At 43.3% G+C, this 24,572-nt stretch overlaps 4 protein-coding genes across 4 annotated transcripts; 1 reads left to right on the top strand and 3 right to left on the bottom strand.

Annotated features, from left to right (window-relative positions):
- Nucleotides 1–2,747: 2,747 nt before the first annotated feature.
- On the top strand, nt 2,748–8,114 carry LOC128722808 (arfGAP with SH3 domain, ANK repeat and PH domain-containing protein). The gene is made up of 15 exons (XM_053816488.1): nt 2,748–2,873; nt 2,966–3,038; nt 3,108–3,253; nt 3,338–3,592; nt 3,674–3,759; nt 3,824–4,263; nt 4,343–4,778; nt 4,853–5,033; nt 5,118–5,417; nt 5,503–6,037; nt 6,102–6,569; nt 6,653–6,787; nt 6,852–6,925; nt 7,000–7,255; nt 7,349–8,114. The coding sequence occupies exons 1-15, from the start codon at nt 2,748–2,750 to the stop codon at nt 7,546–7,548; spliced, it is 3,711 nt and encodes a 1,236-aa protein (XP_053672463.1). The 3' UTR covers nt 7,549–8,114.
- Nucleotides 8,115–10,182: 2,068 nt separating this feature from the next.
- LOC128723639 (snake venom 5'-nucleotidase) lies at nt 10,183–12,538 on the bottom strand. Its single transcript, XM_053817399.1, has 6 exons — nt 12,286–12,538; nt 11,948–12,213; nt 11,766–11,888; nt 10,748–11,683; nt 10,565–10,660; nt 10,183–10,488 (listed from the first exon to the last, which is right to left on the bottom strand). Exons 1-6 carry the CDS (start codon nt 12,536–12,538, stop codon nt 10,405–10,407), a joined length of 1,758 nt encoding a protein of 585 aa, XP_053673374.1. The 3' UTR covers nt 10,183–10,404.
- Nucleotides 12,539–15,268: 2,730 nt separating this feature from the next.
- Nucleotides 15,269–17,642, bottom strand: LOC128727071 (N6-adenosine-methyltransferase MT-A70-like protein). The gene is given in 4 exon segments (XM_053820937.1): nt 15,269–15,410; nt 15,477–16,356; nt 16,432–17,367; nt 17,459–17,642. Coding segments are annotated over 4 exon segments (2,115 nt in total). The 3' UTR covers nt 15,269–15,295.
- Nucleotides 17,643–21,887: 4,245 nt separating this feature from the next.
- Nucleotides 21,888–23,639, bottom strand: LOC128727072 (serine/threonine-protein kinase tricornered). Its single transcript, XM_053820939.1, has 4 exons — nt 23,175–23,639; nt 22,462–23,099; nt 22,220–22,383; nt 21,888–22,136 (listed from the first exon to the last, which is right to left on the bottom strand). The coding sequence occupies exons 1-4, from the start codon at nt 23,637–23,639 to the stop codon at nt 22,027–22,029; spliced, it is 1,377 nt and encodes a 458-aa protein (XP_053676914.1). The 3' UTR covers nt 21,888–22,026.
- Nucleotides 23,640–24,572: the final 933 nt, after the last annotated feature.

Below are 24,572 nucleotides of genomic sequence, written 5' to 3'. Positions count from 1 at the left end.
ATCTCGCGAATTACCTAGTATTGATGAGTAGTTTTTTGTTGTCATTGTTTTTCGTTTGCATAACAATACTTGCTCTTGTGCAATGAAAATTAGATAAAATTTCTATATACTCACGCTTGCAAGCACTCGCACTGAACCTGGGACAGTTGCCTGTCTGTTCTTGCCAAATACAGCAGAGGTACGCTAGCTACCTTCGCTAAGCCGGAAGATGGAATGCCAGCAAATCGTGCCAGCTGAACACTGACAAACGGGGCAAGATGAGAAAAGCGAACCGGTTTTCGGCGAACGTAATCCTTGGGATGCTTATAGTATGGCAAGGTTTCGCCCGTTGTCGAAATGTGATACAACCACAAATCACTGAGTTCTGTTTCTTAAAACTTTGAAACTAATCGAATATTTTTTCGGAATCTAGCGTATCAACACACTCGCGATACGAGAAAAGAGAAAGGAACTATTGACAGCAGCAACACTTGCTCGTGGCCTCTTACACTTGCCAGCGAGCAATGTTTAAAGTGACACTTGAACACGGCACTTACTGCTCTAGTTCAAAAGGGAACATTTTGGTTCTGCATTCTGTTGTTGCTAAACAGTTTATTCATGTTTTACGTTCCTTTTTCAATTGATAAATCACGTCAGATAATTTGCTAATGACATATCATAGAAAAATAAGCTGTAAAATTATTTTGTTTTGATGCATCACCCACCTAGTTCATCAAAATTGCACTACACTATTTGTCTGTCAAAAGCTATAATTTCGAACACATCATTTAGCCGTGCTGCCAATTTGCTGTTTTTGGACAGCAATAATATTAGGCTTATTTTTCGCGTTTCGAGTGTTTATACGATTGCAAGAATCACAATTTTGTCGTAACAAATCTTAATGTATGGTAAATTGAGGCAATAAAACTTTTGGCTATAGCGGTTTACTCCACTTCAGTAATTTTTTTCTATTGGTACTTCACAACAGTTTTTTATCAAATTACCTTTTGCGCAACACTGCCGCCATAGGATATTAGGACGCAGGCACCCAGCCAGAGAGCGTAAAATCTGTAAAACGAGCAGCCAAAAGCACGGATTAAAACGATAAATTGTTGAGCAAGTTCAAAGTGCGGAAAATCACTGCAACCGATCAATTGCAGGTTGTGATCAATTGAGCTCTATACAGTGGATAAATAGGTTGGTGAAAATTTCTGGGGTATAAGTTTTGTCAAAGGTGAAGAACAGGAGTGGTGGTATGATACAGTGTATTGGCTGTGTGAATGCATCATCGCTACAAATCATCTCTGTGTGTCGGATTTCCGTGGGCGTGTTTTTGGGAAGAAAATTTCTTGCTCAAAAAATTGAAACACAGTTCTTGCAATCAGTGATAGCAGTCGGAAATTTGTTAGAAGTGACCAACGTATACCGGAGAGAAAAACGTTCGAAACAATATTTGGGTGTTATACAAAGTAATATTTCAACACGGCAGCACAAGTCCGTTCCAAACACTCGGTGTTAACTGTTAAGCTGCGTTCATAATTTATTTCCTGTGTTCAATCAGTTATTTTGGGTATATTTTCAAAATTATGCATTACGATTGCGAGCCATTTCGAGCCCGATCTTTACTACTGTTTTCTTTTCTTCATCAATAATTGAACATAGTACTAAGATATAGTGAACATGGTGTAGAATTTGGTGCACTAGTATTGAAGCAAAAGATTTTAACATAGTTTATTTCAATTGCCTAGTTATTGCGATTTGGGTCTTTAACTCATATTCTATCTTTTTGTCGTTGTTGTTGTTGTTTAAAAAGCACACAAGAAATCGCGGCTCTTTTTTTGCTGCAAAGTATAAACTGTTGCAAACTATATTGTGCAGCAAATTTGGGCAGCACAATATGCTGGTTGCTGTTTGGAATGTATAATTTTCTCTTGCTTTTTTTGGAAACATTCAAGGATTTGTTCCACCCTGATCCGATGGAAAGCTCGCAATAATCAGTTGCTCGATTAGAATACAATGTAAAATCATTTAATACATCATGATTAAGGAGATGTGTTGGGTGGCAGAGTGAGGGAGTGAGAAGCATCCGTTTCTATGATGTGAAGTGCACGCAGAAGTGAGAATTGCTGTTGCTTCCTTTTGTGTGAATCAGCTGTAGATACATTATATTCGAAAGTTTGACCTTTCAATTAAGTTGTAACTTTCAATTGTAATCGATATATATATATATATATATATATATATATATATATATATATATATATATATATATATATATATATATATATATATATATATATATATCGCTTTTCTTAAATTTGATTCAATCATGGGATGATTCACTGATTATTCAATCGACACAATCAGTTTCTTATACCGCAGACAAAATGATAACATTGCGCGGTTTCTCCAGAAGCAACAAAATGCAAGTGTTGTATGACTGTGCATAGCTAGCTTGTGGTGCATTTTGACGGCGCTAGTATCGCAAATTAATCCTTATATATACTTTGCACAATCGAACCTGGGATTTTCTAGCTAATAATAATTTTCTTCATCTTAAGGATAGCAAATCTATATCAGTATTCCAAGATGGGGCCGCATTTTAACGTTGAACAGCAATAAGCAATCTTTCACCAGTGGGTTAAGCTGCTTGTCCCAATCAATCAAGCTGCCGTGAATGTTGTACAAAGTTGTTGAACGAATTGGAAGCTGTTTCGTGTAAACTATTTATAAACAAAACCAGTGCCCCACACAAAACAACTACAACCATGCCGGAGCTTATAGGCGTGGGAGAGTTCCTTGAGGAAACTCGAGAGGATTACAATTCTCCAACAACATCCACCTTTGTGTCGCGTATGGCACAATGCCGTCAAACTATCGCTGCATTGGAAGAGGCAAGTTCAAATTATTTGATTCCTCAAACCATAGGTTAACCGGTTTAGTTTGTCCCATGGAAAATGTATTATCTCTATCGCACTCTTTACAGACACTTGACTTTGATCGAGAAGGACTTACAAAGCTGAAGAAAGCCGTCAAGGCGATACATAATTCGGGAAACAGTAAGTACATACGCGGTAGCACATGCGTTGTAAAGTATGCAAATGGATTTTTTTCTTATTCAATCACAGCACATGTTGATAATGAAATGTGTCTTGTTCGGGCATTGGAACGTCTTGGGTCGGTGGCTCTGTCGAAAGAGGAACCCGATATTGGTGCAGCATTCTTGAAATTTTCCGTTGTAACCAAAGAACTTAGTGCACTAATGAAAACATTGGTTCGTATCCCATCTCCCCTTAAATCTCTTTTTTTTTCTTGCTCGCAATGATGAGCTTTCATTGATCATTGATTATCTTTGTAGATGCAAAACATCAACAACATTGTAATGTTTCCCGTGGATTCTCTGCTCAAGGCGGAGCTTCGTGGCATGAAGGGTGAAATGAAGAGACCCTTTGACAAAGCGGCCAAAGATTACGATTCCAAATTGATAAAAATTGAAAAGGAAAAAAAAGCTTTAGCGAAAGAGGTTGGCATGATGCGAACGGAAGTAACGCCAGCGGAAATAGCAGAGGAAATCGAAAAAGAAAGACGTGTGTTTCAGCTGCAAATGTGCGAGGTAAGTGCTGCTAGGCAGCAAGTGCAGTTTTGCAGCTTATACAGTCATGTCATTATCCTCTCGTCATCTATATATTTGCAGTATCTCATCAAATTTAACGAAATTAAAACCAAAAAAGGAATAGAGCTGTTGCAACACTTGGTAGAATACTACCACGCTCAAAATAAGTAAGTTGGAATTGTTTTTTACACGCAATATTGATACTAATGTACGTGATGGTTTCTGGTTTAGCTATTTTAAGGATGGTCTCAAGACAATCGCTCATTTCGGAACGTATATAGAGGAGCTTGGTATTAAGCTGCAAACGATTAGGCACAAACAGGATGAGGAGCGCCGCAAGCTGCTCGAACTGCGCACTCTCTTGCGCTCAACACCAGATTTTGATCGCGTGGAGAATGTTGCGCCCGGCGACAGGGGAGGTGCAGTAGGATATTCGCTACATCAGTTACAAGGCGATAAGAATCACGGGATCACACGGAGCGGCCACTTGCTGAAGAAAAGTGAAGGCAAAGTACGGCGTGTGTGGCAGAAGCGACGATGTCGCGTTACAGCAGACGGGTTCTTGGATATTTGTCATGCGGACGAAACAAAGGCACCGACACGTGTGAACCTTCTAACGTGTCAGATAAAACCTCTTGCGGATGATAGAAAGGGATTTGATTTAATTAGTTGTAAGTATGAAGCTATTCGTGTGTGTCGATTGATTTTTTGTCGATTGAGTTTGCTTGATCGATTTGGAATCGATTGCAGATAATCGATCGTACCATTTCCAAGCGGAGGACGAAGCCGACCAGAAAGCCTGGATGTCGGTGCTAATCAATTGCAAGGAGAAGGCACTCACAAAAGCATTTCAGCATGCCAATCCGCAAATGAGTCCCAGTTTGATAGAGCTGCAAAAGACTGTGATTAAGCACATTCAAAATTTGCCCGGCAACGACCAGTGTTGCGATTGCGGGTCCCGAAATGATGTCACGTGGATTAGCTTAAACTTCGGCATACTAGTGTGTATTCAGTGTTCGGGAGTACATCGAGACCTCGGTGTACACCATTCGCGTATTCAGAGTTTAACGTTGGATAACCTAACTACAGCTCAGCTTCTCGTTGCCCGAGCGATGGGCAACAATACGTTAAATGAAGTTATGGAAGCCACCCTCGCACAGGGTAAACTTACTCCGGAAAGTTCCATGTAAGTTAATTTAGTGTGTTTTTTCTACAGCGTATAAATTAATAATGTATGTGCTTTTTATTGGTCATATATAGGGAGGAACGATATGATTTTATACGTGCCAAGTATGTTGCAAAACGGTATGTTATGCGAACCTGTGCCGACGATCGGGATCTGAGATGCGATCTGGAGCAAGCTATAATAAATGCTGATTTGGGTCAGCTGTTACAAGTTTGGGCGGAGGGAGCAGATCTGGGCTGTGTTTTGCCATCGTCGGTAAGTGGAAACAAGTGACAATGTTATCGGTAACATCCTTTTCGTCCTACTTCTTATATTTGTTTTTCTTCTTTATCCCGACAGGACTTTGGCGAAACGGCTCTTCATTTGGCAGTGCTGCGAGAGATGGGCTCTACGTTACACATTGTAGACTTTTTAATACAAAACATGACCGCACAAGGGCTGAACAAGCAAACCAATGCACCTGGTCCGATGGACATGACTGGAAAAAATACTGCACTTCATCTGTGCGCGTTGCACGATCGTCGAGAGTGTATGAAATTGCTTCTTCGTTCCGGGTGTGATTGCGATATTCGTAACTCACAGAATAAACTAGCGCTGGATATTGCCAAAGAAATGGGAAATGAAGCTTGCAAAGAGTTGGTAAGTAATAGTGCGCCCTGTGCGCTATAATCTAAGAGTATTTTTTCTGTCCATTGATTTACTTTGCTTGTTGTCTTTCTTGTAGATCGAACATGCCATGAAACGGGAAAAAAGTGCTTTTGACCACATCAATACTGACTGGAATATCCATGATGATGGATCGACAGACTTTTCGGACGACGACACCACGGCGGCAGCATCGACGGCAATCATGGATGAACGCAAGTCCCGCTCAAGACCTCCCAGCTTTGTAGGCGGCGATTCGCCAGTAGCTCTACGATCTCGTTCGTCCACATGCGATTCCATACAGAGTGGCAGCCCAAGTCCGAGTTCAAGCTGTAATCCGAGCTCTGTGCGTGATCCACGTCAAATACCACCATCGATTCCATCTTCAGGTAGGACTCCCAATTCGTTCACATGCGACAACGCCGTGCCATTTTCTTACGGTGGTACAGTTCCAGTGGGTAGCATCGTTGCTGGGCCTTGCGCTGCTGCTACATCAGCATCGTGGAGTCCGCAGATCACCCGTCAGATCGGATCCGATCGAACGATGGCGTCCCAACTAATGCTTTCATCCAGCACCGCAGCAGCATCTGCCAGCAAAAAATCGCAGCCCTCTGGTTCGTGATGAAATGTTGGAGATTATCAATAACTAATCATTGTGTGTACTTGCTTTCGTTGCAGTAAATGTAGGTTCCTTGAAAAAACGTACCGCTCCGGCTCCGCCTGCTGGTGTCGTTGGAACAACGTATGGTACGCTGCCACATGCGCCTAGGCATTCACAAAATTTCGACAATGAACTGTTCGGCCTGTCGTCACAACATTCCTTGCACGGGATGGCGCATCATCACCACCATCATCATCATACGGCGGACATGTACAGCACATTGCCACACCTACGTGGATCCGATCCTACAGCTGCTGCTACGAGTAATGTAGTTACTGCCAGCGCTACCACAGGTCCCGTGGGTGGCTTGTTCGAGTCGAATCGAGAAATCAGCGGTGGATCAGGTAGATCAATTCAGGCATCATTACCCACATTTGACCGTTATGAGCCAGGGGGAGGCCGCGATCGAGATCCCAACTTTTTAAGTTCGTTTACTGGAGGACACAAACGATCGCCAAGTGGAGAATCATTGGGCAGAAATTTGGGTAAGTTAGTAACTTACTTATATTCGTATTTGTTGCAATTCTGCCTCAGTTAGCAATTATTGATTGGATTCCGGTGTTTACAGCTGGAGCAAAATTGGTACTTCCGCCCGCCGGCGAGATTCCGCAACTAAAACCGGTGTCTAATCGTCCGAAGCAACCAATACCTACCGCAGCCGCAGCTTCCGCCATCGAGCCTGGTTCGGGACCTAATTCCTCGGGTAAAACCCCTCATCATATATGTATATCGTAAGACGTTTTATACAAAAGTTTCTTTTTTTCTAGATAAAGCTATATCAAATGGACAATCAAATGAGAGTTTGTCATCTATGGATGAAAGCATCGTGACGAGGCGGCGGGTAGGTACAAAACGTGATTGATTGTTGATATTTATGATTCATGCATGTTTTTTATTGGGTTGTGGGAAATCTAGATCAAAGGCCCAACAACAGTAAATGCGGCATACGAAACAAGCCTGCAAGATGCCGTTTCAAGAGGAAGGGAATGCACAGATTATCTCAACACATCGGAACTACAGAATACATCTTTGGATCTCCTAAGTAGCTCATCCATAGGTTCATCGTGTGGTGGTAATGCTGATTCTTTCAACAGTAGTTTTGGCCGTAATGACACCATTGGTGACAGGGTTGCATCTCATGCAGCGAATCTGTCTAGTAGAAATATTGTGAGTATAAATGCCAGATTTCAATTTGTGGAAAAATACACATTACTAAAAGTGACATCCTTTTGTTTTTCCTCACAGCGCACGACACCGGCGGGAGGAACATTAAGGCGACGATGTCGTGCTTTATATGATTGTAACGCCGATAATGACGACGAGCTAGAATTTAAAGAAGGCGAAATATTGGTTGTGTTGAACGAACGAACCGATGACGAAAATTGGATGGAAGGCCAAATTGAAGGAGACGACACCAGGCGTGGCATGTTTCCGGTCAGTTTCGTACTAATGATCGACGATTAAGATGTGTGTTCTCCCCGGAGATTATTACACTAAGACGGGTGAAAATCGGTATGTTGGCTCCAACGGATGGATGATGACAAAACTCTGTTACTGCTGTGCTAGTCCCTCGATGACCTCGAATGTGTGTGATTGGTGTAAGAGATTACAATTGGCCAATTGATAGAGTAGTATTTTTAGGTTAATATTTTTATGACGCAACCAGGCCATGATGTGTGTGGTATTAATTTTAGGAAACGTTTCAAATTTTTATTTTATTTGAATTCTTTTTTTTTGTGGCTATACGAATGCAAAGCACACTGCGAAGCTATCCTGCTGAGTACATCGCGATTTAAAACAATCTATCATACGCAAACGCTCCCACACGCATTGGCGATGGGAGCTCAATAGAAGACGAGCTGGATAACAAACAAAGTTCAAATTGCAAAGAGGAGAAACAAAACCAAACTCCTTATTGTTAAATGATGTAAGATATTGTGTAGCAAAAGATTAAAAGAATGTTTAAATTTAATAAATAGCGTTTCGCAATACACACTGTTGTTGATTCAGAGGGTTGACACTGTCTATGTGAAAATGACACGTGCCACAAAATTTATATATATATATATATATATATATATATATATATATATATATATATATATATATATATATATATATATATATATATATATATATATATATATATATATATATATATATATATATATATATATATATACACAGAGAATTACGTAAAACACTATTCTAACAATTCAAATGTATAAAGAACGGAACAAAAATGCTTCATACTTTTAAACATCACAACAAAATATGTAGATCGATGTGTATATTTATTATTTATTATACAATCGTGGTTAGTTTTCTAAAATCGTATCGATTTTGTATCATAACGGAGTGATTTTTTAAAACTGGCGAGTATGGTATTATGTTTTTTTATTCAGTCATTATTAGTCTGGTCACCTGGGCTCCTGCTATCGGTAATAAGCGAAACGGAAGGTTGCAAACGATTACACACTACAGAGCAAACTAAAAAATGCATTTCAAAAAGCTATATTTAACAGTTGTTCGTAGGAGTTGGTAAGAATACACAAATTGCAGTCGCAACATAAAGTATAATCAATCTTGTATTGCATTCTTGATACATCGCAATACGGATAATGATAATGATATGATATCGTAGGATCGTGTGTTTAAGTCAGACATGTTGAATCTAAAATTAAATGTACAGATTTCATTGTTGGAACGAAAGCTTTATGAATGTGAGTGTTTTGTATTTCATCCGAAAATGTTATTGCTGAGGACGAAAATGTTATTCAAAGACGCAACTAGTATGAATTACGAAATACATACTAGTTGCGTCTTTGAAATTAATATAAATTTTAATAAGCTAAGCTCTAAATGTTCGTCAAAAGTTTTGTCGCTTAATGCTGACCGAATGTTCGGTTTTATAACCAATATTCAATCCAATTTTTTTTCATCAACCATTTTTATCCATAACATTTTCATCTGAGGTATTCCAATACTTTCGATGTTTTTCTATGTTAAAAAAGTATCGCAAAAAAGAAATTTCTTTATATAAAACGCGGAGTAGTTCATGACGATAGCTGTAGGCTGCGAAAATTCGCCGTCTGACTGTTCGTTTATCTCAACCGTTGTCCAATCTTAGCACTTAGCATCTTTTTTACAGAATATCCTCTAACTGTATTTTCTTTCGTTTTCCCTTTCTCTCTCTCTCTGTTTCTCTCTTTATTCCGCATCCTTTCCCTTGATTAATTCCGTTTTACAAATTATCAACTAAAACTCCTCAAACACTATATTCAACTTCTCTCTTTCTCACTCTCTCTTTTTCTTATTTCGCATTATAACATTCGACCCTATTTTTCCTTATTTAACTTCTTTTTCCCTTCTTCCTTTCTATACCTATTCTCTTTCTAATACCACTTTTTAGTATTCAGCCTACTAAGGTTTCTTTTACATATTTTTTTATTTTACTTATTTATTCCATTATTATCGCTTTCATTCGCTAAGGAAAGCAGTTGGAACGCGCGTTTCAGGCAAAATGCATGAAGAGTTGTGTGACAAGAGAGAGAGAGAGAGACGAAATCCTTAGCCTTATTGCAATGTAAAAAGAGGCTCACTTGTTAACTTTGAATCATTTTGCATCTCTCTACTCTATTCGAAAAACAAAGAAAAGCATATATGGCGAATATTTCAGCCAAATATTTATAGTTGGAAGTACTTTTTTTCAACAGAACAGAACAGTAAGGATAGATCATATCGTCAGCATGTTTAAAGCTGAGAGAGATAAGGGAAGTTTTTCCACTTTGAATAGCAGTAAATAATTTTTGTTTCGATGGTGCATGAAAATCATAAATCCTTTTCAATAATCCGACAAATTAAAACGCACATGTTTGTCAAGTTTGGCGTAAATCTTCCTTGAGGAGTGATGTGCAAACGTATAAACGTTGATTTTAGGAAATAGGAAGACACAAGGCAAAGCAGCATAGATGGATAGTCTATCGTGTAAGGTTTAAAGCACTCCTGAGAGGTAGCTTTGTGCTGTACCGTACGTAATATTTCTAAATTTAATTTCAGAATACTTCAAACATGCTACACTTAAATCAATATCTATACACATTTTTTATTTAAATTAGTAAATCTGTTGTAGAAAAAATAATAGTAAAACTCATCCGTTTGTGAATCATTACTCCAAAACAAACTTTTCTAACAAGATACCCAACAATTGTAAACACGCGTTATACGCGTAGATCACGCGTCATGCTGTATCAACCACACGGTTCCCATGAAGTAAGGTGAGCCATTCACGAAAGCATTCAACATATCACGCCACATTGCTTACGGTGGCGTTAGCTCGTCCGTCTCCTTGATGACACAGTTTTTTTCGATAGTTTCGCGTCTTAATATCATCTCTTGCATATGCTAGAAAATAGAAGCAGAAAAATATCGCTTAAACGGCTTGAAACGAGCTTGTTTGCACTTCGTTGGTTCTACGAACATCGTTGTTTTGAACAGCAATAATTCTATGCTGAATCGCAGGGGCTAATTGGCAGCTGTTATGCTCCAAATCGTCCAACGAAGCTCGCCGAAGAAGCTGAAAGTAAATAAGATGCAGATATATAACAACGTAATTATGATTGTTGTTACCAACGCGCAACAACGCCGAAGATTGTGCATTTACTTTGCCTCGGTTGTTGCAGAGATGGTGTTCCATTTTTGGTAGCATCGCGCAAGACTTCCTTCTAATGGGTGATGGACCATCTAGCTCAAGATTTTCCAGCATCTGAACCATACTATGACGGCGCGATAGAGTGACTAGTGATTGACGATGCTTGGTATGGTGGCATTTTCCCATGCGAACATCGATTGCCTTGAAGTGGTTCTGGATAGCCAGTCCCAGTTCCGGTGCAGCGTCATCATCCACCAACACGCGGCATCCCTTGAACATGTTGTATCCATCACATCCACCGAAAATGTAACTTTTCACGCAAAGCGTGTACGTTTGCTCGAGTTTTAACCATTCATCACCGAGCCGTATCAGCTTCGGTTCTACGCGTTGGCCAGGCGGCTTTGTCGGATCGAACACGAACGACATGCCGGCAATCTGGGGAAACCGGCCTTCCAGCTTCGGGTAGGTTGAAACCGAATTTTCAAGCGCTTGATGCAAAATGTGCCCCGTGACCTCGCACACCAGCAATGGGTCCTGCATCGGAATTATGTTGATCAGATCGCGCATCGTGAACGGTCCGGCGGGGTGCAGCTGGTCCGAACGGAATGTTCCCGAATTTATGATGACACAGTCCGCTCCGGTGGCCGCTAGCGCGATATCGCAGATCCAGTTGCCCAGGTTCGTTTCCGCAGTGCGAATGGCAGAGAATCGTCCTTCCAGTTCGACCGTGAACGTTCCCAAAACTTCGTCCATTTTGGACTCGATGGTTTCGGAAAACCGTTGCAACTCTTGGGCGAGCTCAACGTCTGGCGAATATACGCTCGAATTGACATCGATCTTTTCAACATGGACTTTGATTTTACCACTTGCGTTGCGCTCTAGATTGATGCCGATCTTTGAAAATTGCCTAAAATCGGTGCCCGATTTAATAACGTAGGTGTCATCGATCTGAAACATGTGTTGGCATTATTTTACTAATTTTCAGGTGGTAAATCTAATCACAGAGAAAGTAAATGGAGAGAATACATACATTTAAAACTTCGTACACATGATCGTGACCTCCTAAAATTAAATCAATACGTCCGCAATGTTTCGCCAGCTCAATGTCGTTGGGCGTTCGCATATGTGTTAAAGCTATAATAATATCACAACCCTGCAACCGATTGAAATATTAGATCCTGGAGAAACGTTAAATTTTAGGGTGCGACTTACCTGGTTGTGCAGTTGATCGGCAAGCTGATTTCCGGCTTTTATGAAATCAACATACGTCACCTCATTGGGGTCGATCGTCGGAAGCGTGTCGAGCCATTCCTTTTCCACCAGTCCAATCAGGCCTACTTTGAAGTTTTTATGGTGCAAAATGAGTGTGATTTTTCCACCCCCTAGTGGTCGACCCGTTTCGTTATCCACCACGTTCGACATCAACCATGGAAAGTTTGTTTTTTCAACCCATGCGTTGAGAATATCAAGCCCATGATCTATGGAAAGTGAAAAAAGAAACAGAATATTGTTAATACCAAGCCTGCTTGGATAACATTAGCTCAATATACCAAAATCATGATTCCCAAAAACGGCACAGTGCGTTCCTACGGCATTCAACACCGGAATCATCTGTTCGCCCTTCGTAAAGGTGCTCAACATGCTCGGTGAAAATGCATCGCCACTGAAAAGCACTAATGGAGCTAAGTGATCGAATGATCGCACTGCGGTACAAAACCGTGCGGCTCCACCGATCGGTTCCGTTTTGCTGTTGGCATCGATGTTGTATACATCATTGTAGTGAATAAGTGTAAACTGATCCATCGGAAGTCGGGATGTCGATGTGCCGAACAGATGATTTACTTGCTATTCCGGTTCAGTCGCTCCAGTCGAACCTGTACGGATGTAATTTGAAATAACCTATAGGTAGTGTACAATAGCATGGGTACCCATATGAGGGCACTTGAACATGGATAAGTGGAGGGTTTAACATTGGTTAACGATCGAAGTTTGAACGACACATTTAATCGTAACCCAAAACATGTTGAGTGTCAATACATGAACCGTCTTATCGATTGGATTAGCGAAATTGGGCCTTTCGTGATCATTTTATTTGGTAAATACAATGTCGATATGTACATATACGTAGCGTTGTGCCGTCATGTACGAGAACCTGTTCCTCATGGTCATCTTGACATGCGTATCTTTCGACATGATCTTGACTTGAGTGGACGATTTTGAGTGTTTCATTTCTCAATAGTCTGGTGAACCACATTCGTTCACTTATACTATATTTTGCCCCCCCCCCCCCCCCCCCCTCTTTCTTGGAAGTTATGAGTACGGGCAGCGGATTATGCATGAGTAGAGTTTTTCTCTTTCACGTAGAATGACAATCAAGCTAGTAACCTTTTTGCTGAATTATAAATAAATATGCACAACTTTCTCATACATCACAATTTCAATTTGACAAAGAAAAAGGTATGCAAAAGAGATAAAATCATCACTGGGAAAATTGTATAAAGCGATCAAACGTCATGTAACAAGATGCTGGATTAAAATACTCGATCTAATCTTCAGAATCTGCTTTATACTCTTCTTCACTATCAGCAGCCGGCTTATCAACGACAAAAAAATGTATTTTAAGAATCCTTTATCCGGCGCGCTGCCATGAGCTTAACGTGATGTAGTTTGAAAATGTTCTCTTTGGTAATAACCAGTGTTTTATTAAAAATTTTCCGCTTTGATTTCAAACTCATTAACGTGAACTACTACTTTGAAACTAGCCGATTATCCTTTATCAAAGCAAAAAGTTCAAGCGCATACTGCGATCAAAAACGCACCGCGCGTGCGTCGCTTGCTAAATAGTGCGGCCTCTTTGGCGGTCGTCGCCTACAAGAATCCATCCGCCAACCCCAAACACACAACACACACAATGCCACAAAACATAACCGGGAGCATATTCTCTTCTCAAATGACGCAATACTGTGGGGCGCGATCAAGGCACATATCGGTATTTGCAACATATCACAAAACTCTGCTGCTCACCAAACGATTAGCGCACACTCGGTCGAATTTCAGCAATAAATACTGTGAGATTCACACTCTATGCAACACTGCTGCAGCACGGCAAGCTGTACAATGAATCCAGCGGCGGGTTGGATCATGCACAAGGTGTCGCCAAAATGTGCCAATATCCATCACCTAAATTTATGCTTTTCATGTTCGTGGTTATCCCCTGTGTGTGCTTTTTTTTTTCTCGCGCTCTCTCACGCACACACAAGAGAGCACTGAACCTTACTCGCAGTGTGGTGCTGCTCTCCGCATGCGATTCACGCATGTCGGGGTAACTAATGTTATCTCTGGCGAGGGTTATCCGACTCGCTCAACATTAATGTCTTTACACACTCGCTTGACTGTCTTTGGTACCCTCGTGGTGTTTGGGCTCGCGCACTTACGCTTCCCGGAGGACGGGTTTTCACGGAACGTCTTGACCTTCCGGCGAATTGTAAGCCTCAGCTGATGACACCCACTCGCACACAGATTATCTTATCGTCTAAGCGATAACAGCTTCGTACTATAAGAGATAAAATCTCTCGTTCTCTGGAAGCATGTTATCAATAAATGATTCATGACTTCACGATGCTGGTTAACATCTGAATCGGTGCCGATTGGTGGCGGCACGGTAGGGTGGAAAAATAAGAAACCTTTTACGTTTTGAAAATAACAAAAAAACAACAACCATCGACCAAATATGCAGGACTTGTGGGAGCCATAACCGTGTGTTAAATACGGCATACCGTCGTCGTTTGCTAACCACAACCATGACCAGCGCACATTAACCAAACATCACCATCGCCTTGCTCTCGTAGCATCCTTTTGTGGTATATCCAAAAATGGAACCGAGCACATGTTTCATATAAAATGTTTCGAAAACAACAAAAATCACTACTCCCTCAGTTCCCGTTTGAACCTTTACGCAATTTCAATGGTCACCCGCATCCTGGCACATAGTAAATGTTGGACATGGTGGCCTTGCTCAACGGGTAACGTGCAACATATAAATATATTAACTGTTGTTTTTTTTTTGTGACAAATCGGTTCAAGATGCACGTGCCCTTGTACGCTCCCAATGGGCAATGCCTGAATTTGGCCACAGTTCCATGCCTTTTCGCGAATGAATGTTTAATGAAAGAAATGCAAACCCTTGAGTCGGCCAATTTATCCGACCTTTCTTTATGCACTGAAGGCAATGGAACATCAATGGTGGTCTCGTTGTCGTCGTCGTCGTCGTCGCCGTCTTCCGTACTGTGGAAGACACCTTGCGACCGTTGATGCGCATGCTCGAATTAAAGGGGGAAAAACAATCAATTGCACTGTCCTTACCGTTTGTACAAATTCCCTTAAGATTTTTTTTTGTTTTGTGTTCGGACGCTCATAATGTAATGTAATGTAAAAACTGCATATTTTAAAGAATTTATAAAAAAACCTCTTTACACCAAGCTACAAACCTTGTGTATTTTTAATTGTTGCCGTCAAACTCCCGCCATTTACCCCGGCTGCGGCAGGGTGTTACTCGCGCAATTAGGAGTTTTTACCTGGTGTCATACAATTCCCGTCCGGGTAGCGCTTTTGAAAAGAGTTTATTAGCTCGGGATCCACGAGCCGTATCCCGTCCAGTTGATTCCCAAGCGTGATCCTGCAACAGCGAATTAGTAGAATTTTAGCATGCATTTCAAAACCAAACGCGTGGTTCGCAATATACCAATTTGGTTGCACGTTGTGTGGTCTGCCAAACAGCTCAATCTTGCGCGTCCCGGGGCTTAACCGTTCGATGATGCCATATATTTCGTCCGGTTTGTGACTGGTGGCTCGTACCTCGGCTACAATGACGTCGCAATCAAGCCCACGGTTCAGATTCGGTGGATTACCCTTCATGCCCACCAGGCAGTGCTCCTTGCCGTGATTCAGCCAGTGGCCAGTACGACCGGTGCGGATGATCCGTTGCAGCTGATTCGTCTTGACCCAAATCAGTTCATCCACGCGTTCGTAACCCCACAGCTTCAGACACTCTCGGCCCAGTTCCATCGCACGGCCAGTGACCCAGAGAAAAATTAGCCCATCATCCTGCAACGCCGGCACACCCAGCTGGCGCATTTCATCGTCGGACATGGTACCGTACGGCAGCTCCATGTGAATATCCCACGGAGGATCGGCCATTACCACGGCAAACTTGCCCAGCACCGTCATATCGAGGAAGCGCAGATCGCACTGAATCCACTGTGGCGGGTACAGGGTGGCACAGGCATCCACGGCGATGGTAGCCCGTTTCTGGCCAACCGTCGGCGGCTTTGGTCCGCTTTCGCTCCGTCCCCGATCGAGCGGTTCCAGCTGGCTGGGCGGAACGGTCGTGTGACGGTGGTGATGATGATGGTGATGATGATGCAGATGCTGATGATTTGGTGTTTGATGACCGACGAAAGTGTCGACCTCGTAGTGAACGTACTTGCACGTGTCCATGTGGAAGCACGTGTTGAGAAAGCTACAATCGCCTAACGTTTCGTCTGTGTGGTTTTGTATGATTTTTTTGAAATGCAGCTTATTGCACTGATGCTTGGCGCGTGGTGGGACACTCGAGGCCGGCTCTTGATCACCGGCCACCGGCAGTGGATTATCATCCGATGACGCTGCTGCTTCTGTCGCCACAGGGACGGGCTTACTTTCGCTCTTGTCATCACTATCCACCTCCTCTTTGTTGCAGTCCTCTTTGCTGGCTTCCGTTGGTTCCGTTTGCGATGCATCATCATCGTTATCCTCGTCGGTGCCGGTAGCGGGAGTGGCAACGGCGGCGACGTCATCATTAACATTTTGCACGCTAGCTGCATCGTTCGATTCTTCCGCCTCGATCGCCTCTATGGCCATTTCGATGGCCACAAACGAACGCATGCACTCGACACGGGTTCCGTGAGGGCAAAACTCCATCACTTGGGCGCCACCTTGGGATTTGAATTTTTCCGCCAATGAGCGCTCCTTCGCGGTTGGTTTGGAAAGCAGCTCCAGAATTTCTTCGCCCACCTTTTTGCTCTGTTTTTCTCTTGTCGATGGGAGCGATAGGAGCGACATAATTTCGGAAGTCTTGCAAGCGATCAGGGAATCACCGTGCGCACCGACTGCACCACCTTTGCGTGCCTCTTCCCTCGCCGTCACACTAGCACGGGAACGGATTTTACCGGCACTCCCGGCACCGGTCGATTCTTGCTCCTGATTCGAGTAATCTGTTTTCCGTCGTTTTTTCGCGTCCTGATTGGGCGTGCTTGGTGATTCTAGGTGTGCGTCGTGATTCATTGCGTTCATATCGTCATGCAACGCCTGCAGGTTGAGGTGTTGGGCGGAAATCACTTCGTAACCCATCGATCCGCCAATACTGACTTCCTTGATGTTGATTAACTTCTGTCCGGCTAGCTTGTGCAGATAGTACGCGATGGAGTCGCGCATAATTGGCTTCTGGACACGTGTTTCCACGCGCTCCGCTATTTGGGCCGAATTGGACGGCAGTATTAACGTCTGGTCGGCTAGTACTTGCACCAAACATTTTTCCACTTGCACGTCGATGTCTATTTAGAGAGCACGGGAAAGAAATAACTTTATTAACCGAACCAAACCGAACCGATCCGAATCGTCCCCGGACCACGAACTTGCTCTGCCCCGGTAGTTTCAGTTTCAGTTCCTGATTGTAGTGCCATGTGTGTTTACCCTTTTCATCCAGTCCTAGGATATTGCCCGACTCGAGCTTAAAACCGACAACAGCGCCAGCGACACCGGGTGTACTGCTTCCAAGCAGATCCTGTCTTTCTTTTTTGCGTTTTTCCAGCTTTTCACGCAAGATGTTTCGCTTCACCTTTACAGCCTGGATATCCTCCCACGAGGACATTGTGGAGGCGTGGGGTTTTGACACTATTATATATTAATTTTACGGATAAAACTTAACAAATTCCTACGAGTTAAAATTTTGGTTGAGAGTTGTTGTTTTCTATTTCTCTTTTTTTTTTTATTGCACCGTTGACAGCGTAATGCCACGGCAATATAAACATCAACCCAAGCAGAATTTTTCTAGCAATACTCAGCCGGCTTAAACAAACTGTTGTAGTGTTTTTTTTCATTCGTTGACTTTTAGACCATTTTACAAATATACTTTATCACAAAGAAATGGTTTAATTTCATTAAAATAAAAGAATTTAAAACAAACAATTATTTTTTTCCCTTAAAAACTGATTTTTTGATTCGGATCGTATGATAGTTATAGCCACTTTCTCGCTCAAGTGAATTCCCATAGTGCCATTCTGCAGAAGTAAACAAATGCACTTTGAGAAGTGCATTATTGGTGATTGTTTCATAAGATTTTTTATATCACAACAATATTGTATAGTTCAACTTTTTTAAATACGAAAAAATTACATTTAAAGCAAATATTGTTGATATACTAATATAAAAGCAATTATAACATGAAAATTTTATCGCTGCAATGAAATAGTTCAAAGCAAAATGACATTTAAATTATCAGACTAATATGTATTAGGACGACAAAAGGAGAAAACTTCAAAGATAGATCTTTTTTCAAATTTCGCGTAACCGCTCTCACACGCTGGTTCAACGGGGGACTCGTTACCGAATAAAGGTTGTGGATGGAGCAAGTATGAATGATAAAGCGGACAAATATAGCGTGCTCTGGCGGAAAAGTGACTATTGTACGAACATTTGAAACAAAATAAATGAATCGCTCCATTTGAAGCATGCCTCTATCATTATCATCTTTAAAAGCTTTTACATAATTAGCTAAAAATTGAAACTTTATTCCATATCCTGAATGATAGGGATCAATTCATCAATTTTTCTCTTCATTGTTGTTTCGGCACGACACCTGTTGAGGATGTTATTCAGATTTTCTTGTGCATAAAATGTAACGACAAAATCTTCAATACAAGCACACCTTGATAGAAGAAAAGCCTGTTTCTTGAGCTAAGATGTAAAACAGTTAATGGATGTTTAGGAAACTGTATATGAAAGTTGATTATGCAGTATATATGAAAGACGAGCTGTTAAATGCTACAATATACATTAAGATCATCTAGTTTCTTTACCTCTAGGCCTTTCCTAAGACCTACCGTAGAGTGTTTGCGCCAGCAAGATGGACTTGCCCTTTTTCATTTTTAATCTTGCACTAGGCCATTCGAGACACAAGAATTGAAAGCTTGGGAACCATCTGCTACAATTTAAATTCAGATCCTTGCACTTACTATTATAATATTATTACTATTATCATATTACTATAAAACGTATTACTATTATTATATTACTATTTATTCTCTAGGACGTCTAGACCGTATTGATATATGAATAATTGTTTCTGGACTGAAAGGCATTTCCTCCCAACAGTCGCTGTTAGCCTTATCCCGGGCTGAGTCGGTTATTTTTAGCCGCGTACAAGAGGAAAATGCTCAATAGGATTTTTGGCCCCGTATGTACAAAAGGACGATGGAGGAACATTTGCAATAACGAGCTTTATGAACTGAACGATAGCATCGCTGTCGTACGGTAAATCAAACTCGCCCGGTGGACTGGTCACATCATTAGAATGGCTCCAGACAACTTAGCCCGGTTGTTCAAAACGACAGAGAAAGCGTGGTAGTCCCAAGTGACGTCGTGGAGGCGTTTGCGAAAAATGCCGGAATTATCGTTCGACTGCGAGCGGTTCCAAATTTTCCTGGAACGACTGACGGTTCTAGCGACTAACGGATAAGAAAGGTTTTTGTAAGTTACACGCATTCAACATAGATATTTTGAAAATTTACCTAATTATAATATTTCCAACAAGACTTGCTATTTTACAAAATTCTCATTTTATATTTTCTTTCTAAAACAAATTTACACGTTTACTGTTAGTATTTAAGCGCATTTGTTTTAATTTATTACCGGTCATGTAGTGGTGGAGTGGAAAAGGGTGGGCTAAAACTCAGAAGGAGCACAAAATCTCGACAAATAGTAAGAGCAAGTAAAAACGGTGCTAAACAATATTAGTGGCAATGAATGTGGGGAGGGGAACTATGTACATTTCATTTCATACTGGAAGTTGGGTTGGCTATTTCTTCGTACGTCTTCTATCCGCTAGCCCGAAAGACACTCTACCATCCAGTACCGTTCACGAGAGTAGAGACGTGTGTCGGTTGTTTTAAAGACACCATGCCGGTTGTTCTTTTTTCTTTACATCAAGCCCCAAACGTTCCTTCGGGATCGACAGGCACCAAAGGGGGTCTAACATGCACTCTACCGGCGTATTTGAAACGCATCGGCTCGGACACTATGCACGATCAAATAATAGTCATAAAAAAAACAATGCAATACAATACAATACATCATCTTCATCCATTATAATATTCTATTTAATACTATGGGCTCAATCATGTGTGGTGCATCATGCAGTTCCTTTTCCTACACCCTCCACGGGGAAGCGCATCGCCCAGCAGCAGCATCCCGCACTTCGTAACGAGGGTTCGGTATTCAAATTGATGATATAGTGGAACGAAAAGGAAATTTAACCAACGCGCAAGGAAATCACGGGACATGGTTTGCCTTTGTAGAAGTAACACCTTTGCCCCGGCGGTTTTAGGTGGGCAAGTACGGACTAATTTGTTCGTCGTTTGCATTCCTTCATTGCAAGAAAGCGCTTTCTGAGGAAAACTAGCTGCTGCTGAGGGAACGGCGGTTGCCTGCTCTACAGACCTGCTTTATGTTCTCGTCGTACCGCTCATATACTGTGGTTGAGGTTGGGCCAACAAAAGAGTACGTCCACGCTTTTTTTTTAATCTTGTCCTAAAAAAACAAATATAATAACTTAACAAATTACCTAACGAAAGACAACCTCGCTTTTGTCGAAACATTTTCAATACACTCTCCTCGCGAGCTATCAATATTCGTTTCCTGTTATCCTTTCGATTAACTCTCTGTTTTATGCTCTTTCTTCTTTAGTGGACGGTCGGCAGCCGAAAGAGACTGGAAAGAAGGAGGAGATCTCGCTAACACGGAACGTAGCCCTGTATTCTGCCGGCTTTCGCCTGTCGCACGCACCCTCAAACACGTGGCACAATGGGGACAGGCCCGCCTTAACACAGGATACGTTACTTTTTTTCTTTTCTTTTCATTAAACTTAAAGCGAAACAAAACGCTAACGTCTAGTACTTGGTACATGAGGAAGAACAAATAAACCTATAAAACAAGAAGCTACGAGTGGCGATGCATCGACAAAACGAAATCGCAATGCGGCGAGCCTATGATTCGATGGTGATTTTTGATCGATTCAATTGCGCGAAGCTACAAGACCGGCGTGGAAAACGGACGTAAGGAAAAATACCTACAGCATCCTTTCACCTAGCTCTTGCGTGAAAACTCATTCGCATTGCTACTCAAAGAAAAGGGAAAGCAAGACGAGGGTTTATTGCACACTGCAAACACAGTCCTGTACTAGTTCCACTACTTCCGATGCGCCATCACTCGTTGCAGCTCGTGCTGCTTCTCGTCTTCTGCTACTGCCGTTGAAGCTACGATTGTTTTTTTGAATGCATTTTGTTTATCACTTCCCGGCAAGCATATTTTACTACACGGTTTTTGGGTCCCAACGTGCCCGAATAGATACCAGCCGCACTTCACCGAAACACGTTCCATAAATATACACCCGAACTGATCTCTACTGATATTGTTCACTTTCGACGCAACTCCCGAAGCTTCCCATCTCAGGTCTTAAACCGATTCGACCCCGTATCCCGTTGACCCGGAAAGGAAAATTTCGAAAAACGATCACACCTCGATTGACGAGAGCCGGCTTTAGTCGTGATCATGAGTTTCCACATCATCCTTCTGCTAGCTTGCCTACAATTACGACCATCGCTCTACGGATTCGGTACGCCGGATGATGAAACACGATAAGGGAGAAACGATGGAGGAGGATGCAGGACACACCAAGAACAACAACACGTTTGAAATCATCCACCACAGCCGCACACTCCCACACACACATTCATCAACGACGCGGTGGCGCTACCGCAACCGATCCTGCTGTGATCATCAGCAAGGAATCGGTATAAGAACTACAGATGAATTGAACGCGTTCCCACCAAGTGGCCACACTGATGGCTTCGATTGGTCATCGCCACGCGCGCTAGGGGGCTTACTAGTTACTCGCAAAAAAGGCTGCATGTTTTGTCTGCTTCTATAGGGTTCTGCGGGTTGCTTCGGTTTAGCGTCGTTTACGATGCGTTCACAGCTCACTTTTTCGTCGGGGTACCGCGCTGGGTAAGGCTTTCGAACCGCCTGAACGTGTAGTTGATAAACACCCAATCCTTGAGCACTTCCCCTTCCGGTTGCGGGTGGGCGGCTGTTGAGATGGAATGCAGAGGTTAATGAGCATGGCAGCAGAAAAACGCGTCCCGCAGGTTCCGACAGGCGCAGCACACTTACGTATCTCTAGGGCTACGTCCGGAAATTCGTCAAAGTTCGATGTGTCGTCGATGGAGCGCACCTCGACGGGGATCGCTGCCGGTCGCTCTCGTATGTGCTCCCAGTCGACACCACGGAAGAATTGCACTAGTTTTAGATCCTCAATTCCACGCTGAGAACCGAGTCTGTGGAAACACGGAGACGGAACAAAATCAACCCCAATCATAATCAATCCACTCCGGTCTCTCTCCCATTCGGCATACCGTCGTTCGGCTTCGCAGCAAAATTTAACTATCGTATCGCGAGCCTCCTCCGAGATGGGCGTCTCTGGTGGGAAGATGAGCGTCTCGCGCCAGTTCATCACCTTCCGGTACGTGTCCTGCGGGTTGTCCGAGCAGAACGGTGGATACCCCATCAGCATCTCGTACATGATGACACCAAGTGACCACCAGTCGCAGGCCGGCCCGTAGCCGGTCTGCAGGAACACCTCGGGTGCGATATAGTCCGGTGTGCCGACCGTACTGTACGCCAGCGCTCGCCGGTTCCGTTTCCAGCTTTCAGCTCGCCGCTTCGAGTCCATCGGGCTGGCGCAGGTCCCTATGAAGTCGGACGGTTTCGCTTGCGACAGATCGCGATAGAAGTCGGTCCGGTGTGACTTCTTCAACCCGGTGCACAGCCCAAAGTCGGACAGCTTAAGGTGACCGCGCGCATCCAGCAGCAGATTGTCTGGCTTGATGTCACGGTGTATGAAACCGAGCCGGTGAATCGAATCGATCGCCAGCGCCGTCTCGACGATGTAGAACTGTGTGCACTCCTCCGACAGAGTGTCCTTCTTCATGAGCAGCGTCATCATGTCGCCTCCAGGCAGAAACTCCATGATCAGATACAAGTTCACCGAATCCTGCACGTGGAGGGGAAAACATCGTTACATCGTCTGTTTGTTCAAAGTCGGCTGAAGCGGCCAATCCCATTTTACCTGAAAGCTGTAGTACATCTTCACCACCCACTGGTGGTCGGCTTCGACCAAGACGTCCCGTTCTGCACGCACGTGCGCCACCTGCTCCTTCTCGAGCATGTCCGCCTTGCGCAGGACCTTCATCGCGTACACGTGTCCGGTGTCTTTCTTCTGCACCAACCGCACCTCCCCGAACGCACCCCGTCCGATCACTTTCAAGGCTTCGAAATCCTCGACACCGAGCCGGGACCGCTTCAGCCGCAGGAACTCCGTCTCCTTCTGGGCGTGCTGCATGCGCTTCTCCTGCCGCTGCGATTCCGACAGTGTTTCGTCCTTCAGCGACGCTTCCAGCTTCGCCTGGCGCTGCTTCCGCTCACCGTGCTGTGTGATCAGATTGCTGTAGTAGTTCTCGAGTGTAACCTTCGCCTTCGTCGCCTTATCGAGCGTGTGATCGCTGAAGCGGACCGTGTTATCAGTCGCCGTCATGATGCTGCGGGTCAGATGGTCGGTTTCCGGCGCTGAAATCTCGCGCTCCGATCGAGGGCGTTCCGAGGGAGAGCAATAAGTGCGCTGTGGGAGCGACGGAGAAAGGTGCAACCTGGCGTATTGATGTTGGCTCGGCGCGAGCCTCTAAAAAGGCCCAGATTGTAAGCTTTACACTGGAACTACGGCTGTGTTACACCTATCGAACAAGTAAACAAAGCAAGTAATAATAATGCATTAGCCATTTGAGTGGAGCTTTTTGACGTGTGTCTGTGTGTTCTTCTCGCACGTCGCTTAGTTACCACCATCGCTGATCGATGCGGTTACTTTGACCTAAAACACGACAGTAAACAGTGTACAAGAGACACATAAATAGGCACCGAAACAATAGGGGGTTTCTCATTTTCTCAGGTCCACTCGTGCGGGTGTAAAAGTGAAAACACAGCTCTTTCCCGAGTTTAAAGCGACCGAGCAAAACATATATGCAAATCCCACCCCCTACTGAAAATGGGGTGGGGTGGGTTTTGTTTGTTTGCGTTTGGCGATGTTTATGCCTTCTGTGTCCGCGTTCATCTCTCTTGTCAACCACCGTCCCCACGCAGGTGGTGGACCACTTTCAACCGGATATGGACTCGATAGAGTTTCCTTCTCCCACCGTACAGCTACGGGGAAGGTGTAGGCTTCCCGTGGAGTAGTGTGGTCAGTCGCAATGCACATGCACCTTTATGCACTCTCAGCCGAGGCGACTTAAAGGGAAACCCGTTTTGTGCGCGATGGTGGGGAAACAGCACACAAAGAACACCACACAATGGAGACGCTCCTGTCACCGCACGATGTGCGGATAGGGGGAGCATAGGGATTTTATTGGAGCATAAGGGTGCCCTACAATTGCCCACTGCCCTTTATCCGCACTCCCGCCAGTTCGCACCGTTTTGC

The sequence above is a fragment of the Anopheles nili genome, chromosome 3 (genome assembly GCF_943737925.1).
Source record: "Anopheles nili chromosome 3, idAnoNiliSN_F5_01, whole genome shotgun sequence".
In the NCBI taxonomy this organism is placed as follows: Eukaryota; Metazoa; Arthropoda; class Insecta; order Diptera; family Culicidae; genus Anopheles; species Anopheles nili.
Note: the sequence above shows the minus strand (reverse complement) of the source record. Positions and strands in the feature narration are given on the sequence as shown.

Bases quoted from the DNA above. Each gene is read 5' to 3' on its own strand.
- LOC128723639 (XM_053817399.1), bottom strand. From the start codon at position 12,538: ATGGATCAGTTTACACTTATTCACTACAATGATGTATACAACATCGAT. The intron at 11,684-11,765 runs GTATGTATTCTC...CACATGTTTCAG, and splicing joins ATGTGTACGAAGTTTTAAAT to ATCGATGACACCTACGTTAT. The intron at 10,489-10,564 runs GTTCGTAGAACC...TCTATTTTCTAG, and splicing joins TTGCTGTTCAAAACAACGAT to CATATGCAAGAGATGATATT.
- LOC128722808 (XM_053816488.1), top strand. From the start codon at position 2,748: ATGCCGGAGCTTATAGGCGTGGGAGAGTTCCTTGAGGAAACTCGAGAG. The intron at 3,760-3,823 runs GTAAGTTGGAAT...TTTCTGGTTTAG, and splicing joins TACTACCACGCTCAAAATAA to CTATTTTAAGGATGGTCTCA. The intron at 4,779-4,852 runs GTAAGTTAATTT...GGTCATATATAG, and splicing joins CTTACTCCGGAAAGTTCCAT to GGAGGAACGATATGATTTTA.
- LOC128727072 (XM_053820939.1), bottom strand. From the start codon at position 23,639: ATGACGGCGACTGATAACACGGTCCGCTTCAGCGATCACACGCTCGAT. The intron at 23,100-23,174 runs GTAAAATGGGAT...CTCCACGTGCAG, and splicing joins AGATGTACTACAGCTTTCAG to GATTCGGTGAACTTGTATCT. The intron at 22,137-22,219 runs GTAAGTGTGCTG...CCATCTCAACAG, and splicing joins GGACGTAGCCCTAGAGATAC to CCGCCCACCCGCAACCGGAA.